Source organism: Carcharhinus amblyrhynchos, chromosome 8 (assembly GCF_965287045.1).
Source record: "Carcharhinus amblyrhynchos chromosome 8, sCarAmb.v2.hapA, whole genome shotgun sequence".
NCBI lineage: Eukaryota > Metazoa > Chordata > Chondrichthyes > Carcharhiniformes > Carcharhinidae > Carcharhinus > Carcharhinus amblyrhynchos.
In genome coordinates, this window is record NC_137331.1 from 118,873,509 (window position 1) to 118,892,990 (window position 19,482).

Below are 19,482 nucleotides of genomic sequence, written 5' to 3' on the forward strand. Positions count from 1 at the left end.
TTTTAAATGGACATACAGAACGTGACCTTTTCCCTCATTAACAGCAGCTTCAGGATAAACAAATGAAAATGTGAGACTGCCACTTGTGGCGCAAACTATTTTTAAGAATTCGTTCATAGGAATGTGGGCATTACTGGCAAAGCCAACATATGGGGCAGCACGGTGGCACAGTGGTTAGCACCTTAAACCTGTGTCCTCTTGTAGCAACCATTCCAGCCCTTGGAAAAAGCCTCTGAGAATCCACCCAATCTATATCTCTCAACATCTTATACACTTGAATCAGGTCATCTCTCATCCTTCGTCTCTCTAAGGAGAAAAGGCCGAGCACCCTCATAAGGCATGCCACCCAATCCAGGCAACATCCTTGTAAATCTCCTCTGCACCCTTTCAATAGCTTCCACGTCCTTCCTGTAATGAGGCGACCAGAACTGAGCATTGTATTCCAAGAGAGGTCTGACTAAAGCTGCAACATCATCTCCCGACTCCTAAACTCAATCCCTCGATTGATGAAGCCAGTACACCTTCTTAAGCCTTCTTAACCACATCCTCAACCTGCGAGGCCGATTTAAGAGTCCTATGGACCTGGACCCAAAGGTCCTTCTGGTCCTCTACACTGGTAAGAGTCTTACCCTTGATATTATATTCCTTTATCCCATTAGATTAAGTTACTTCTATACCTTTGATAGCAATTGCACTGAGCCACTTAAGATGATGTTATGAAAGGTGGACAAGCTTCTGGTCACCTGTCCCAAGGTGATAAGTTTCAAGGGTGTTTTTAAGGAGGAGATGTTGAGAAATGAAGTAGTTTGGGAAGGGAATTCTAGTGAAGAAGGCCTAAGCAGCTTAAAGAATGGTTATTAATGGTGCAGCGATTAAAATCAGGCATGTGCAAGAGGGCAGAATTGGAGGAATGAAGATATTTTGGAGTTTTAGGGCAGAAGTTACTAAAAGTGGGGTGAGACAAGGAAGAACTTAAAAACAAAGATGAGTTTTTTAATTTTGTTGTTGGACTAGGAGTCACTGTGGGTCAATGAGCACAGTTTAAATTTATTTATTACTGTCACAAGTAGGCTTACATTAACACTGCAATGAAGTTACTGTGAAAATCCCCAAGTCGCCACACTCCGGCACTTGTTTGGGTACACTGAGGGAGAATTTAGCATGGCCAATGCACCTAACCAGTACGTCTTTCAGACAGTGGGAGGAAACAGGAACACCCAGAGGAAACCCATGCAGACATGGGGAGAACGTGCAGAATCCACACAGACAGTGACCTAAGCTGGGAATCAAACCCAGGTCCCTGGCACTGTGAGGCAGCAGTGCTAACCGCTGTGCCACCGTGACACCCCCAGGGCTGATGGATGAATGGAACTTGGTGCGGGTTAGGATGTGGCAACAAAGTTTGAGATACAGTCAGGTTTGCAGAGAGTACAAGGTGGGAGGTCAACCAGGAAAACATTGTAATTGTCTCGAAGAAGCTGCTTGCAGAAATAGTTGTGACATGCCGGATTAAAAGTTACTGAACTGAATTCATACGTGTTCTTATTTTTTCTTTGGAGTGAGTATAAATATTTCAGGTGGAGGGAATCAAGGTGTAAAAAAGCTTAGTAAGAAGTCTGACAACACCAGGTTTAAGTCCAACCAATTTATTTGATAGTAAACTCACAAGGTTTTGGTGTTTGCCCTTCGTCAGGTCATTCACCTGATCAAGGGCAAACCCCAAAAGATTCTGATTTTAGTATCAAATAAATTGGTTGGACTTAAACCTGATGTTGTCAGACTTCTTACTGTGTTTACCCCAGTCCAACACCGGCATCTCCAAATCGTAAAAAATGCTTAGACAGTAGGTGTGGTGTTACCATGACTTAGTTGGTTGCAATTGTCACTGAATAAGAAAGCTGTGGATTCAAATTCCACTCCAAGAGTGGAACTGAATACCCATATCCAGTAGTGGGTTGGGAGATGAAGGGGGGTGAGGGGTAGGGGGAGCTGCAGTTAAGTGGGACACGAATACTTGAGGTAGAGAGTACATCGCCTTCCTAACCTCCCACAATTAAGTCTATCATGGGCAGTGTTTAAGGCAGGCTTACTGCCTGTGGGCTAAAATTGAGGTGCTTAAATGGCCACACTAAAGTCGCATCTTACAATCCCTGTAGTGCAGAAAGAGGTCATTCAGCCCATTAAATTCCAGCCAGGCCCTATCTCCATAATCCTATGTATTTACGCTGCTGATCTCCTGACACCAAGGGGCAATTTGGCACGGCCAATCCACTTAATCGGCACATCTTTGGTGTGTGGGAGGAAACTGGAGCACCCAGAGGAAACCCATGCAGATACAGAGAGAACATGCAAACTCTACACAGACAGTGACCTGAGGCCAGAATGAACCTGGGTGCCTGGACCTGTGAGGCAGCAGTGCTAACCGCTGTGCCACCGTGCTTCTTGCTGCTGCTGGTATTCAACTATTTGTGGGTGATAGCCACTCCATGTGGGCAAGCCACCAAGTGAACCCTGATGGCCATGCTTGTGGTCTGGAAGTGGGTCCTTCCCTATACCCAAACGAAGGACCTGCCAGCAGCAAGAGCTGGCCATGTGGGAAGACATGCCCCCTTCTTCCCGATAAGACCACCCCACTCACCTGTGTTCGGGGCTCCAGCAACAATCTCTCTCTTCGAGCTAACTGCAATACCAGCAGCGACCACTGCTTCCAGTGGTGCTGTTGGCCAACAGCTCTCTCAGGCTGCCTGACGAAGGTTCTCAAAAGTGGGCACGGCTGTGTTTCGATGGACACTCTAGCTGTTTGAAGAGTCCATTGCCTTGACCATTAAATTCTGCCCCAAAGTTTCATGCACAATCTAGGGTGACGCTTCTGTGAAGTCTCGAGGGAGAGCTACATTTTTGGAGGTGCTGTCTTTTGGATGAAACGTTAATTCAGAAGCTCCACCCATCAGTTCAGGTGATGAAAATATCACCAAAAATAATCATTTGCCCATTCATCTTGTTTGCTGTTAGTAGTGCTCTACACTGAATATATTTTTTTCAGTCATGGGCAATGGGCGTCACTGGTTGGCCAGCATTTATTACCCAGCCCTAATTGCCCGAGGGCAGTTGAGAGTCAACCATATTGTTGTGGCTCTGGACTCACGTGAAGGCCAGACTGGGCAAGGGCGGCAGACTTCCTTCCCTAAAGGACATTAGTGAACCAGATGGGTTTTTCTGACAATGGTTTCATGTTCATCAGTAGATGCTTAATTCTAGATTTTTTTTTTGATTGGATTCAAATTCCACCATCTGCCACGGCGAGATGTGAAGCCTGGTCCCAGAACATGAGCTGAGTTTCTGGATTAATAGTCTAGTGACAATAGCACCAGGCCATTGCTTCCCCTTATCATTAGTGTGGACACCGGTTGTAATGTTTGCAGTGGTGTCGTGGTATTGTTGCTGGACTAGTAATCCAATCACCAAGCGCACTCCTTTGAGGACCAGGGTTTGAATTCTACCACTGCAGATGGTGGAATTTATGTTTAATAAAAATCTGGAATTAAAAGTCTACTGATGACCACAAAAAAAATCGATTGTCATAAGAAACCAGCTGGTTCACTAACGTCCTATAGGAAAGAAAATCTGCCACCCTTACCGGTGATTCCAGATCCCCAGCAATGTGTTGAGGCTTAAATGCCCTTTCAAAGGCAAGTGGGGATCGGCAGTAAATGCTTGTCCAGGCAGTGAAGCCCACATTCCATAACTGAATAGAAACAAGAACTAACTACATTTAAAAAGAAAACAAGCATCTTGAACTATCTTAAGGCAGGGCAGCACGGTGGCACAGTGGTTAGCACTGCTGCCTCACAGCGCCAGGAACCTGGGTTCGATTCCTGGCTTGGTTACTGTCTGTATGGAGTTTGTACATTCTCCCCATGTCTGTGTGGGTTTCTGCTGGATGCTCTGGTTTCTTCCCATGTCCGAAAGACGTGCTGATTAAGCGCGTTGGCCATGCTAAATTCTCCCTCAGCATACCCGAACAGGTGCCGGAGTGTGGCGACTAGGGGATTTTCAAAGCAACTTCACTGCAATGTTAATGTAGGCCTACTTCCAATACTAATAAAGAAATTTTAAAACTTGCAGTTTACACTGACTGCAAAATCTTTACTGCTTGAAGTAAAATTAGAACCTCGGTCATGTTGAATGAACAATTTTGAGTCAATGTGAAAGGAAAACACTAAAAGAACACTGAGAAATTGCCCATAAGGAGATCCAACAACAACTAATATATAGAAATGCGAGTGATCTGAATTATTGTTTTAGCTGTGCAGTGTATTGCAATGTGAAGCTCAGTCAATATACTCTGTGGTTTGCCTCCTGCCAACAGAACATTTGCCACAAAGATGTCAAACCACTTGGAGCAGAAAAGCCCTTTGGGACATCTGGTTTAATTATCAGCTACTTCCAGAATACTTCCATCGAACTGGACACAATGGCCATGATGGAAGCTGATTCCTAGATGTTAAAATGTAACCGGTGACAACATTGTATTGGATATAATGGGACCAATGGTAACAAGCTGTTAAGAGTCAGCTGGCCCAGTAAACCATGGAACCAATTACAAAATGATGTGATGGTCAGCTCACCAGCTGACTCACTACAAATAAGAACCTATTGGGAATTGTGGGGAATTTGGAGTAGCTCAGGACGAGGCCCCAAGTTTGGAGAAATTAAGTTTCTTTATTAAACCCTTTCTTTGATTTATAAGTTGGAGTAAGTTCTTTTATATTTTTATTGTCTGCATTTGAAGAGTTCCTCCCGAAGAAACACAGGACCTCCATTTTCACACTGGGCCCAGTTGCTTGGCCTTTCTCGTTCTTGTTGCTGCTGGTGCACTGGCGCAGAATGTCAAACATTACTCTCAGTCATCTAAGCGGCACGTCAGGTTTTCTTTGCCAATGATAGATTCCATAAGCATTGTCTGTTGGGGGTTTCTGTACCAGTGCCGAGTGCAATACTCCAGTTAAAGTTGGCAATTTGATTCCCCTGTCGTCTTCTCCTGAGTGGGTTCAGGTGGACTGACTGTTGAAGGTGCAACTGAACTGCTGGTCTGTCATCACTTGGCGTGACAGCTGATCACACTAGCCAATTCCTGTGTCAATACCGCTCATCCACCATCATACTCTGGCCTAAACTGGCAGCCTGCTCAGCACTAACTTAATGTTAAACTTCTAATCCTTGCATTCAAATCATTCCATGGCCTCATCCCCTTCCTACATCTGCAATCTGTTCATTACCTACAATTCGGCAAGATTTATATTAATGATTTGGATGAGAATTTAGTCGGCATGGTTAGTAAGTTTGCAGATGACTCCAAGATTGGTGGCATAATGGACAGTGAAGAAGGTTATCTAGGATTGCAATGGGATCTTGATAAATTGGGCCAGTGGGATGATGAATGGCAGATGGAGTTTAATTTAGATAAATGCGAGATAATGCATTTTGGTTGACTGAACCAGGGCAGGACTTGCTCAGTTAATGATAGGGCATTGGGGAGAGTTATAGATCAAAGGGATCTCGGGGTACATGTTCATAGCTCCTTGAAAGTGAAGTCACAGGTGGACAGAGTGGTGAAGGTTCACCATGCTTGATTTCATTGTTCGGAACACTGAATGCAGGAGTTGGGATGTCTTGTTGAAGTTGTACAAGACATTGGTAAGGCCACACTTGGAATACTGTGTACAGTTCTGGCCACCCTATTATAGAAAGGATATTATTAAACTAGAAAGAGTGCAGAAAAGATGTACTAGTATGCTATCGGGACTTGACGGTTCGAGTTATAAGGAGAGACTGGATAGACTGGGGCATTTTTCTCTGCAGCGTAGGAGGCTTAAGGGTGATTTAGGGGCACAGATCAGCTAGATAGTCAATATCTTTTCCCAAAGATAGGGGAGTCTAAAGCTAGAGGGCATAGGTTTAAGGTGAGAGGGTAGAGAAACAAAAGGGGCAATTTTTTCACACAGAGGATGGTGTCTAGAACAAGCTGCCAGAGGTCACAGTAGAGGTGGGTGTAATTTTGTCTTTTAAAAAGTGTTTGGACAGTTACGTGGATAAGATGTGGATAGAGGGATATGGGCCAAATGCAGGCAATTGCAACTAGCTTAAGGGTTAAAAAAAGGGGTAGCACGGACAAATTTCGCTGAAGGGCCTGTTTCCATGCTGTAAACCTCTATGATCCATCGTGGGGGTTTTCATCATAACTTCATTGTAGCGTTAACGTAAGCCTGCTTGTGACAATAATAAATAAACTTTAACTTAAAAACACCTCCAATTCTGACCCCTTGTGCATCCTCAATGTCCTTTGCCCCATCATTGGCTGCCACTCCTCCAACTACTCAGTTCTAAAACTATGGAATTACCTCCATGAACATTTCCACATCCCCACCTCTCTCTTCTCATTTCAAGATACTCCTGGAAAAGCAACCTGACCTATTCATGTATCTGGTTACATGGTTCAGCATCAACTTCTATCTTTTAATAGTCCAGAGAAGTACCATGGGACATATTACCATGTTAGAGATATTAACTAAATGAACATTATTTTTATGCTGTACCATTGTATAAACAATCAATGTTTGATTGATCAATGGTTGGATTTAACTGTTAAGTCAGCAGCTGGTAGGAATAATGTGTGGGGTTTTCCTGTCCCTCCCACTGTGCGATCAGAACTTCCTGCCCAAAGTCAAATGAGCCTTTTACGGAAGCTTCAAAATTCCAGCTTGTCTATGATTCCTGCAGCTGGTGGGGCTGGAAAATCCCATCAAGTAGCACCGCCACATCTAGTCACAGGTATTTTCACATGAGTCCTACAGTTGTCAATTACAGCACCTTCTGATGTTGTGTTTTGGTTAAAGTGACACGGCCATGTTTCAAAATGGCCGTCAGTCATCCTCACGTTTTCTTGCTTACTTAGGCTCTGGGCAAAGTGACGCCAGCTCAAAAGACATACCCAGGTATTGGACCTCCTAGTGACCCAAAATGATTTTGTTTTGAATCACCACATCACACCATCCAGCCACCACCACCCCCACCTCTCCCCCCCCCCACAACCCTTTTCTCATTGCTATCATACGAATCCAGAGCAGAAATAGTGGAGCCAATTTTGCCATTCAATTAGATCACGATTGATTCCATAGCAGCTTTCCGTATGCCACTTGATAATTTTCCACTTGAATGTTTTTCGTTACTGAAAGGGAACATTCCGCTTTGCAGTATTTTTCTGTTCAACAATAAAGGCCAGTTTTTGTCAATAGCGGAGATTACCTCTGGCTTGTAATGAGATTTAAAAATTTAGCAGTCAGCGCTTTTTGTGGGACTATTTCAGGGAGGTCTGGATAAGAGGTGGAAAGGCAGGCCCAAGAGATCCTTTGACCTTAAACCAACTCAGCCAGCTGAGTTTGATGTCAGGATAAACTCTGGTGCACATCATCCCATTGGCAGGTAAAATTCTCAACTGATTTTTTAGATATGCAGAGAGCGTGTTGATGAATTTCTATATCCAGCTTCTTTCATCCCTCCGGAGTGCTCATCCCAGACTTTGGGATTGTTTAATTTTTTGCAGCAGCAGTCAGGGTTTTGGTACCTCTTGATAGCTATGTTCCCATACAGCTTCTGAATTCAGCTTACAAACTCTGCCTATAAACCTGGCTCAAATTGCTATCTAACTCCATGCAGAGGAAGGAGCTGATGTACTTGGCACTGATCAGAGGTATTGCTGCTTACTGCCCATTCAAGTCTGGATCAACCCGTGACTTAAAGTGAAAGAAAACTGAAAAAAAAAAGACATCTTGCTGAAGCTTTTCATCTTGCACTCATCAGGGCAGAATCGCAAGAATATCAAATTTCAAAGGGAACAACAATTTACACTGCATGAGAAGAGGGAGCCGGTCAGTTGGCAAGTGAACTTTGATTGATAGAGGCATTGTCATGGAGAATGCAACAGGGAGCAGTTAACTGTCAAGCTTTAGGTTACATTCAAAACAGGTAAGTCAACAATGATTGGCAATGGGGAATGAACCAGAGAATGGTTGCCTCCCAATTTTCGTTTAGTTTAAAAAGCACAATGCGTGGACATTTTCTTTACATTTGCAATAGACAGGATCCTGTGTGTGAATATGAATCAAGTTAAACAATTAAGTTGCAATGCATTTTCAACAGGAGGTTTTTTTTTTACACAATTTCAATCTGAGTAAGCAGATAATCTCAATAAAGCGACTTTGCAGAATATGTTATATATAAATGCAAATATTTGCCTTTCTTTTGCATTCTTCTGTGACTAATACATAATTTAAAAACTAATGCACAGGAACACATTCATAAGTATTAAAGTTGCTGCCTCACATCTGTGCGAAGCAGTGCTTCCTGACAGCACCCTAATTAACTCTAATTTTAAGGTTATACCCTCTAGCTCTCCAGAGAAAAATGTTTCTCTCTAGCCACCTGACCAGTATCTTTAGTCAGTTTAAACCACTCAACTAGATCATCCCTTAATCTCCAATACATAAAGGAACATGCATATTTGTCCTAATTTAACCCTGATGTGGAGATGCTGGTGTTGGGCTGGGCTTGAAGAGTCAATGGCACTGGAGTGGAGTGCTAAGGGCAGCTGGTGATCCCTTTAAGCAAACACTATTTGACAACTGCTGAAGCCAACTGGGCCACAGACAGGCCCCACCACCTCTTCCCTTCCTCTAGATTCAGTTTATAAGATTGAGAGGGAGGCATTGCTGTATCTCCAAATCCTGCCTAGGCTATGCAACCACAAAACAGATGGAGAGAATTCCCAGAGAGCTTAGAAGATAGAGTATGAGGTTCTTAACCTCAGAGTTGCAGGATCAAAGTAAAGTTTATTTCTCAGTCACAAGTAAAGCTGACACTGCAATGAAGTTACTGTGAAATTCCCCCAGTTGCCACACTCCAGCGCCTGTTCAGGTCAATGCACCTAACCAGCACATCTTTCAGAATGTGGGAGGAAACCGGAGCACCTGGAGGAAACCCATGCAGGCATGGGGAGAATGTACAAACTCCATTCAGACAATGACCCAAGCTGGGAATCGAACCAGGTCCCTGACACTTTGAAACAGCAGTGCTAACCACCGTGCCACCATGCCGCCTCGAGTATTGAGTTCCACAATGAGCAATTTTTAAAATTCATTTATGCGTCATGAGTGTTGCTGGCTGGGTCAGCGTTTATTGCTCATCCCACAGTTAAGAATGAACTACATTGCTGTATCTCTGGAGTCACATGTCAGCCAGACCAGGTAAGGGCAACAGATTTCTTTCTGTAAAGGACATTTGTGAACCAGATGGGTGTTTCTGACAACTGACAATGGTTACATGGTCATCAATAGATTCTTAATTCCAGATTTTTTGATTGAATTCAAGTTTCGCCATCTGCCGTGATAGGATTCAAACACGGATCCTCAGAAGATTAGCTGAGTTTCTGGATTAATAGTCCAGCGATAATACACTGGGCCATCATCTTCCCCTCTCATCTAACCTCACTAAAGTTCTGAGGCTGCATTCCGACCACCGCTCACAGCCAACCACAATAATCTCATGCATGACCCAATCATTCATTTCACTAAGTTTAAAATCTGAAGAGGAGTGAAGGTTAATCAGTGCATTTTACTTTCTGTTTTGCTGTCTGTTAAAATTCTTCAATGCAACTGGCTGCTTAACCTTCTTGATTATATCACTGTAGTTGGACACTTGGTGATCCCATAGTTTTGATGCCAGATTCAAATGAACTTCCCGAAAGGGGAAATATGCTCCACAGAGACTTCTACATTTTACTGGTGGCTTTCTTCTAGGCCAGTGTTGAGCACCATTGTTACACTAGTAGTTGTGGAGTCACGGTGGATGACAGGTATCCTGCTGTGGCATGGGGTAACAGTGGTTAGCAATGCTGCCTCACAGCATGAGGGACCTGGGTTCAATTCCTGGCTTGGGTCACTATCTGTGTGGAGTCTGCACATTCTCCCCGTGTCTGCGTGGATATCCTCCAGGTGCTCCGGTTTCCTTCCACAGTCTGAAAGACATGCTGGTTAGGTGGATTGGCCGTGCTAAATTCTCCCTCAGTGTACCCGAACAGGCACCGGAGTCTAGGGGTTTTCACAGTATGTTAATTGTCGACACTTGTGATACTCATAAATAAACTTTAAACTTGTTTTGCTTTGAAAGGACAATATGGTGGCAGCTTTGTACAGGCAGTTGCAGGATTGGTAGCATGGAGAAGATCGATACAGAAGTTAAAGAATAGAACTGCCACTTGACTAGGTTGAGAGGTGAGGGGGTAGCTGCAGGATGGGTAACTGAGAGAAATGATGTACAGCCGAGGCTTTATGGCAGGGAACAGCTTAAATGTACTGGAATCTGGTCTGCATCCAATTATCTGTTTTTCTAGCTCCTTTTGAGCAGTTAATTTGGGAGCAGAGGTTGGAAAATCCTTACAGTATCATATCAGCCTCAATTAGGACACCTACCAGTTTGAGCAAACTCCACATCACTTCAACTGTCAAGAGCAGGCTATTTAAAAATGGAATGAGATTTTGCCTTTGTGGAACAAACTACACATCAATGCCTCATGCTTCTTAATGTTAACCTTCCAGAACCGAAAGCTGCGCTCTGCAAGAAATAAATATTTCCATTCACAATTTGCTTCCCACAGCAAGGACAGAATCAAAGGCACAATCTGTGAGGGGGAGCCAGAATTCATCGCGTTCAGACAGAAGTCAGGAGAAAATGCCAAACTTGTATCCTGACCTTGGGATGAGGAAGTATTGCTGGTGTCCGGAAAGGGTTGCTCCTTCGACTCGCTGGGGCACGTTTAAGATACACGGTGCGGCCCGCTGGCATGCAGTATTCCCAACTAAATTGGAGGCAGTTGCATCGGTGCATCACTGACATGTTCCGAACTAAATCATGAAATATTTGCTCTAAACTTACAACTGTATTAATTTCGACTGCAGGGCACCTGCTGTTATTATTACTGCTCAGCCCCGTGAAGGAGCCGCCAAGGAATAATTCAGCTAGCTACGTTTTGTAATACCTGGGGGGACTTGTGCGAACGCCAGCTGTACTGATGGCTGTGCTGACTGGCCAGTAGAACATTTTCATCAGTATCCACTTGGCCAAACCGCAGCGTCTCCTGAGTGTCGTTACATATCACAAAGTGGCTGAAAACCAACTCCTCTGCCTCTGGATGTTCATTCTGGAACAGAAAAACATCAGCGCGCATTAGATCAGCCCTAAAGATGTTTAGCAGCCGTCTGCCTAGTGGTATATACCACAGCCTGAAAACGCAAGCATCTGAATACATTGGTTGATATTTCAGATCACTGACAAAAGCTGGTTCCTGTCAATGCCAGTATTTTAAATTCTCTATAGTACTTAATAAAACAGTTGTTTAAAAAAATACGGATCTTTCTGCTGGATTGCATCTCATCTATATATTTATTTGGAACTTAAAGTTGGCAATGGCTTGATGCTTAATTTTTAGTGACTGCAAAAATATTTAGACAAAATACTCACATCTCAGCTTAGCATTCTACTTTTAAAAACAAGAGCACAGAGATTTCCAAGGCTGACCAGTGAGTAGATACAATTTGAATCTGTAAACCATCGAACTATTGCCTCTATAAACATCCCTGCTATCAAACAAGCAGGGCTTGGCATCGTGAAGCAAAAATAATTTGAAATATGCTTGGAAAGAAAGTAGTTAAAAAAGAATCAGTCACAAAGAACATTCACGTTGATTATGTATCATTTGCTTGCATAATCTACACTGAAAAGGATCACAGAAACCCTACAGTGCAGAAGGAGGCCATTCGGCACATCGAGTCTGCACCAACCACAATCCCACCCAGGCCCTATCCCCGAAACCTCATATATTTACCCCGCTAATCCTTCTAACCAATGCATTCCACTAACTAAACGGTAATTTAGCATGGCCAATGCACCTAACCTGCACATCTTTCAGATTGTGGGAGGAGACCGGAGCACCCGAAGGAAACCCACACAGACACAGGGAGAATGTGCAAACTGCACATAGGCAGTCACTCAAGCCAGGAATCGAACCCAGGGTTGAGGGTTGAATGGAATATTGTATTTTGGGACACAGTTTGCAATCAAGTTCCTGGCTTCTAGATATTCAATTCTAACTGCTACACTTGGGAAGATCCTATGAACCTGCCGACAGGGATAACATGATCCAGTGCACCCTCCTCACAGGAATGGCCTCTCATTGACACAGTCCAGGACTATTCACCTGCCCTCCACTCTCGAGGAAGTGTATTTTAAAAGCAAACAGAAGGAACAAACACAGATACAATTCTAAAACAGTCTCATCTACCCCACTAAAGAAGAGTAGCACGTCATCAACAGGAGAGACCAAATCTATATCAACCCATGAGCAACGTTACAGAACATCAGAGTACCTCTACATACCTTTCACATATATATCAATGATTTTCCAGATTTAATCTAGTCCAGGCTGTTCTGATTATAAGTCACAAGAGCTCTTGCAGTTGGTAACTAAGATGAACCAAGAGATTCTCCTCAAAAAATCCTAAATGTTGAATTCATATGAAAACTGGAGTAATTCATGCTGGTTTTTTCAGTGGGAGTTCAGAGAAGAATCTCCCACGCCCTATGCACTGCAGAGGTTACTAGCGTGTATATCGTTAAACATCAGTGGGTGGGGGATATTCCTGCCCAGGAGATTGGGTGGGCTACTGCGCATGCACTGATCTGTCAGCACCGAAATCGGCACATGCGCAGCAGCCCTATCTGCTGGCCTTCCAATTACTGGCCTGCTTGATCGCTGACCAGCTCCACGACCCCGCATCATTGGTTCTCCATCCCGTTCCCCCCGCAACAGCTCAATCGCTGGCCCCCCACCCATCTTTCCCAGGCTGTCTCAAACCCACCCCTCTAGGCCCCCAACCCGTCCTCCTGCCTCACGCCTCGCCAACCCCAGGCAATGGTACTTTGCTCCTTAAACAGGGCCACGGCCCAGGCTGGCACTGTCAAGGTGGCAATGTCCAGGGGACACCCCCCACCCCCAATCCTCCGGGGGGCCCCAATTTCTTGTCCTTCATTTCAGCGTGGTCGTGCCTCTAGTTCCCAGAAAGTGGGGAGCTACTGTAATCCCTGCTGGAGTGAACCACTCTGACAGGAGGGTGGGATGCTAGCGGACCTGGGACTGAAGTTTCTGGGGCTGCTAATTAAATTTAAATTGTATTTAAATGACCATTTAAATGGTCTTGGCACCTCCCCACCGATTTCCAGCACGGACCTGACACCTCCAGAAATCCAGTGCTGGGAAACACTATCCAGACGGGAACACACACGCAAACCCAGCAAATCGGCCAATGCGACAATCTCCTGGCCCGCTGCACTAAAAAATTAGCACAGCGGGATGGGAAAATCGTGGCCTAGATTACTGGTCTGCTTTCATTCCTAGATATCCATTAGTTTTTGCCCTGTATGAATCATTGACACTTTTCTGCACAGTGCCTGAAGAATCCAAAAGGCAATTCCCTGAACAGAAGATGAAATCTGGTGAAACTTTGAAATCCAGACAGGATATTGCACACAAGAGAATTCTGCAAAGACAGTGCAAGCTGGAAGTCTCCTTCCGAATCCAGTGTTCACGTTACTTTACGGAATTTAACCTATGTATGGAAGTTATGGAGTTAAAACAGACCAGTTTTGTCATTTTACATCAAATGAAAAAGTCACTATCACATCAGAAAAAACTGTGTTTATTTCACACCTTTCAAGACCAAGGATGTTCCAAAACTATTTGCAATTTTGGGATACATTTGAAGTGTGGTCACTGTTATAGTGTAACAAGTGGAATGCATCGGGGATCAGTGCAGGGGCTTAACATAAGAACATAAGAAATAGGAGCAGGAGTAGGCCATCTAGCCCTTCGAGCCTGCCCCGCCATTCAATAAGATCATGGCTGATCTGTCGTGGCTCAGTTCCACTTTCCCGCCCTCTCCCCATAACCCTTAATCCCCTCTCTTATCAAAAACCCATCAACCCGCTTCTTAAAAATATTTAGCGAGGCAGCCTCCACCACTTCAACGGGCAGAGAATTCCAGAGATTCACCACCCTTTGAGTGAAGAAGTTCCTCCTCAACTCCGTTCTAAACCGCCTCCCCTTTATCTTGAGGCTGTGCCCCCTAGTCCTACTGTCTTTTTTGAGTGGGAAGAGTCTCTCCACCTCTATCCTATCCATCCCATTCATCATCTTATACGTCTCAATGAGATCTCCCCTCATTCTTCTAAACTCTAACGAGTACAAGCCTAGTTTATTCAGCCTCTCCTCATAGCTCAATCCCCTCAACTCCGGTATCAGCCTAGTAAACCTCCTCTGCACTCCCTCCAGGGCCAAAATATCCTTGCGCAGGTGCGGCGCCCAAAACTGCACACAGTACTCCAGCTGCGGCCTCACCAATGCCCTATACAGCTGCAGCAAGACCTCCCTACTTTTATATTCAATCCCCCTCGCGATGAAGGCCAGCATCCCATTCGCCTTCCTGACCACCTGCTGCACCTGCAAGGCTTCAACTAATTGCAATCTACGTCAATGATTTGGATGATGGGATTGAACGCACGGGAGCCAAATTTGTTGATGGCATCAAGATAAGTAGGAAAAGAAGGCACAGAGTCTGCAAAGAGATGTAGGCTAATTAAGCGAGCAGGCAAAAAAAGTTTGGCAGATGGAGTATCATGCTGGAAAAGGTACACTTGTACACTTTGGCAGAAAGAATGGAAAAACAGTATACTCATCAAATGGAGAGAGACTGCAGAACTCGCTAGTACAGAGGGATCTTGGTGTCCGACTACATGAATCACAAAATGTTAGTATGCAAGTGGTTCGGAAAATAAATGAATGTTCACATTTATTACAAGGAGAATAGAATATTAAAGTAAGCAAGTTTTACTGCCGCCGCACAGAGATCACATCCAGAATATTATGTATAGTTTTGGTCTCCTTATTCATAGAAATATATAATTTGTGTTAGAAGCAGTGCAGAGAAGATTCACTTGACTCATTCCTGGGATGAGGGGCTTATCTTTCCACGAGTGGAAGAGACTAGAATCCAAGGGCATAGCCTCAGAGTAAAGGAACAACCCTTTAGCACTGAGATGAGGAGGAATTTCTTCAGCCAGAGAGTGGTGAACTATGGAATTCATTGCCACAGAAGGCTGTGGAGGCTAAGTCATTGATTTATTACTGTCATATGTATTAGTATACAGTGAAAAGTATTGTTTCTTGTGAGTTATATAGACAAAGCATACGTACATAGGAAAGGGAAGGAGAGAGTGCAGAATGTAGTATTTAAGACAGAGATAGGTAGGTTTCTGATTGGTCAGGGGATCAAAGGTTACAGGGAGAAGGCAGGGTTACAAAATATATCAGCCATGATTGAGTGGAGCAGACTCGATGGGTCCGAAAGGCCTAGCTCTGCTCCTATGGTCTACGCTCTTTCAAATAAATACTGAACACGTTGAGCTTATACCCACTGAAGTTGAGAAGAATGAGAGGTGGTCTTACTGAAACATTTAGCATCCTGAGGGGACTTTATTGGGTGTTTAGTGGGCGAACATTTCCATTTGTGGGAGAGACCAGAACCTGGTTTAGAAATACGATGTCTACCAGTTAAGAAAAGGATGAGGAGAAATGTTTTCTCTCAAAGAGCCGTTAGTATGTGGAATTATCTTCCCCAGAAAGCAGTGGGGGCTGCATCATTGAATTCACTCAAGGAAGAGTTAGATATCTGATAGACAAGGGAACCGAGGATTATGGGCGACAGACAGGAAAGTGGATTTGTGACCACAAACAGATCCCCCATGATCTTATTAAATAGTGGAGCAGGCTCAAAGGGGTACTCCTATTCCTAAGTCCCATGTTCTTATGTATATGTGAGGCCTCGTAGAATTAATGGACAATAGAGGAACTGGAGTTCAATGGCAATGAGGAATATGTTATATTTGCAATTGATAAGCTTTTTTTTATAATTAAAACTTTGGGGTTTATTTTTTAAAAAAAGAACGTTTTGAAAAATAATTTTATTTTGATTGATGAGACCTTGGACAATCCTTTGTCATCTGAATTAAAATGCTGAATATGGCATTTTATGCTAATCTTAAATTTGAGATACTGGTTATGGAAGGATTGTAAGGGACAAAGGCAGGTGTTTGGAGTTAGGTCACATACAAGTCTGTTTTTCACTGTATGACACAGCAGGCTTGATTTACTTGCACCTGCAATCTTTTGATTACCTCACAATTCACACCAAAATCAGTCTCCTTCGCCATGCAATTGCATACTTTAATTCCAGAGCTCCTAACTGCCAATTTAAAAAGTTGACATGATTTAAACAATGGCAAAGTAAAATACTGAGGGGAAATGGAAATGGAAATACAGGCAGAAAATGCAGGAAAAACTCAGCAAGTCTGACAACATCTGTGGAGAAACAGTATCCCTTGACCTTCTATTTCACTCCATCTCTTCCACAAGATAAAATCCGCCACATTTCTCCCCCTCCTCGGCTCTGATGGAGAGTCATGTGGGCTCAGAACATTAACTCAGAGCTCAGAGCATTAACTCAGAGCGGTTAACTCAGAGCTCAGAGCATTAACTCTGTTTCTTCCTCCACAGATGCTGCCAGGTCCACTGAGTTTTACCAGCATTTTCTGTTTGTATCACAAGCGACATCTTTTGTTTTAGCATACCTGTTTCCAAGCACGAATGGCAGTGTCCAGTGAATGAATTGCATGCTGCCCCACGTTGATAAACACAGGGTCAACAAACACGTTTCCGTCCATCAGCTGCTCTATGGAGCTGTTGCTGATGGCCACTTGTCCTTGAAAAGTGAAGGGCTTTAAAATGCTCAACATGGTTAGATTGCGGTACTCCAACAACTTGCAGTCCCCGATGGCGGAGAACTGGAGCTCTCGGCAAACAGGACCATCAGACCATTGCCGCAAGTAGACGTTTGGGCTTTTCAGAGAAACAATCATGTATTCTTGCTCCGCCGGTAACAATCTATCGGGGATGAATGCCTGGAGGCGGCTGGGATGTGCTGTGACATAAAAATAAAAATCTCAATTAACAATGTTCCTGATGTATTTTTTTAATTGCATTGGAGCAAAAATTAAAATCATTCACTGATTTATAAGAGACATTTAGGAGTGGCATGGCAGCACAATGGTTAGCACTGCTGTCACACAGTGCTGGCAACCCTAGTTCGATTCCCCATTTGGGTCTGTGTGGAGTCTGCACATTCTTCCCGTGTCTGCATGGATTCCCTTCGGATGCTCCGGTTTCCTCCCACGTTCTGAAAGACGTGCTGGTTAGATGCATTGGCCATGATAAATTCTCCCTCAATGTACCGGAGCAGGCACCGGAGTGTGGCAACTAGGAGATTTTCACAGTAACTTCACTGTGCTGTTAATGTAAGCCTACTTGGGACGAATAAATAAACTTAAAAAAAATAATTACTTTTAATTACAGCTCTCAAGATGAAATAAAACCATTTGATTTTCATCAATTTGAAGAAAATAGTTGTGAAACTATCTTCCCACATGCAATAGGAGGGATTAATTTGGTGAAATCAATGGCATTATTTATCCCATTCCATGTGGCTGTTAGTTGAACATTAAAAACAGAATGGAGTTTAAATGTAAAATAGTGTATTGATGCACGCTACAGACTTGATCAGGAACACAAATGGTGTTTATTAACAAAGAATAACTGTACAGAAACCAGCAGGAGCAGCCTCCTCTCCAGCCCTAGTCCCTACATGCCTTCCACATGGATCCCAGATGTCTTCTGCTTGTGAGTTCCACCTCCTGGAGTGATGACTGACTCCCACCCTAATTGGTCCCTCAAACCAGGTGACCCTCTTCTGCTGTGTTTCCCTTAAAGGGACAATGACCACAAATAGATTTAGGGGAGCAATTGGATCGCACTTTGACAGCTGGCACAGGCACAAAGGGCCAGCTAGTAAAATTAAAAATCTGAAAAGCCTAAATACTGAGGCATTGAAACTATATTCAGATTAAAGAGGGAATTCCCACTAAAACAACACAAAGGTGAATTCCAGACACGCTTCTTAATTATTTAGTGTATTTTGAAAGCCCAAATTAACAAATGAAGGATATAAATTCCTTTATTTCCCATTCAAAACAGTTCAATACCTAAATGGTGTATTCTAAATTAAGTAGAATTTACAGCACATTCGGCCCAACCAGTGTGTGCTGGTATGCTGTGCCATCTCATTGTTTAAGCATATCTTCCTATTCCATTCTCCCTCACATACTTGTGCAACTTGCCCTAAATGCTTCTACACATTAACACTAAACTCTCTGATTTGAATTAATTACGAAGCTGTGCATACTTTGCAGCAGTTTAGTTGTTTAATATATCATACTCATACATTGCTGAAAAAAGACACAATTGTCAAAGCTTTTCACCTTGCATGCATCAGGACAATTGACAAGAATACTAAATGGGGAGCGTACCGTTTGGGTACTGGTGTTCTTGCCAGTTATCCTGATGAATGCAAGTTGAAAAGCTTTGACAAAAGTGTCCCTTTATTCATCAGTTCTCAAGTTCCGTACTAACAAATGACTTTTTATATAATATTCAACATGATCTCCCATTTAGAGTAGCAAAACTAGCATAACTTCAATAAACAATACAATAGGAAAATCTCTCTCATATGACTTCAGGTCATGACATTTTGCAGACAAGAGACCAATTGTTTTGGTTCATACCATTCGCTGAATAAAAACAATACATCCTGAAGAAAGCACATTTTTAAAAGTCCAATATTTTAAAAAACAAGATTTAAATAAGGACATAAGAACAAAAGAACTAGGAGCAGGAGTAGGCCATCTAGCTCCTCGAGTCTGCTCCACCATTCAATAAGATCATGGCTGATCTTTTCGTTGACTCACTCAGTTAATTGTAGGGCATTGGGGAAAGTTACAGAACAAAGAGATCTAGGGGTACATATTCATAACTCCTTGAAAGTGGAGTCACAGGTGGACAGAGTGGTAAAGAAGGCATTCGGCATGCCTGGTTTCATTGGTTAAACATTGACTACAAGAGTTGGAATGTCTTGTTGAAGTTGTACAAGACATTGGTACGGCCACACTTAGAATAATGTGTGCAATTCTGGTCACCCTATTATAGAAAAGATATTATTAAACTAGAAAGAGCGCAGAAAAGATTTACTAGGATGCTATCGGGACATGATGAATTGAGTTATAAGGAGAGGCTGGGTCGACTGTGACTTTTTTCTTTGGAGCGTAGGAGGTCTATAAAATAACGAGGGACACAGATCAGCTAGATGGTCAATATCTTTTCCCAAAAGTAGGGGAGTCTAAAACTAGAGGGCTTAGGTTTAAGGTGAG

The 19,482-nt window shown here is 43.3% G+C and overlaps 1 protein-coding gene across 9 annotated transcripts in view; it reads right to left on the bottom strand.

Annotated features, from left to right (window-relative positions):
* The window catches only part of vps13b (vacuolar protein sorting 13 homolog B), a 942,410-nt gene that overhangs the window by 81,419 nt on the left and 841,509 nt on the right, over nucleotides 1-19,482 (bottom strand). For all 9 annotated transcript variants that reach the window (XM_080194714.1, XM_080194711.1, XM_080194717.1 and 6 more), the window contains exons 42-43: nucleotides 16,795-17,144; nucleotides 11,093-11,254 (exon numbers count right to left, since the gene is read on the bottom strand). In XM_080194714.1, the coding sequence (XP_080050840.1) occupies nucleotides 11,093-11,254; nucleotides 16,795-17,144 (512 nt within the window). The remainder of the gene's footprint in view (nucleotides 1-11,092; nucleotides 11,255-16,794; nucleotides 17,145-19,482) is intronic.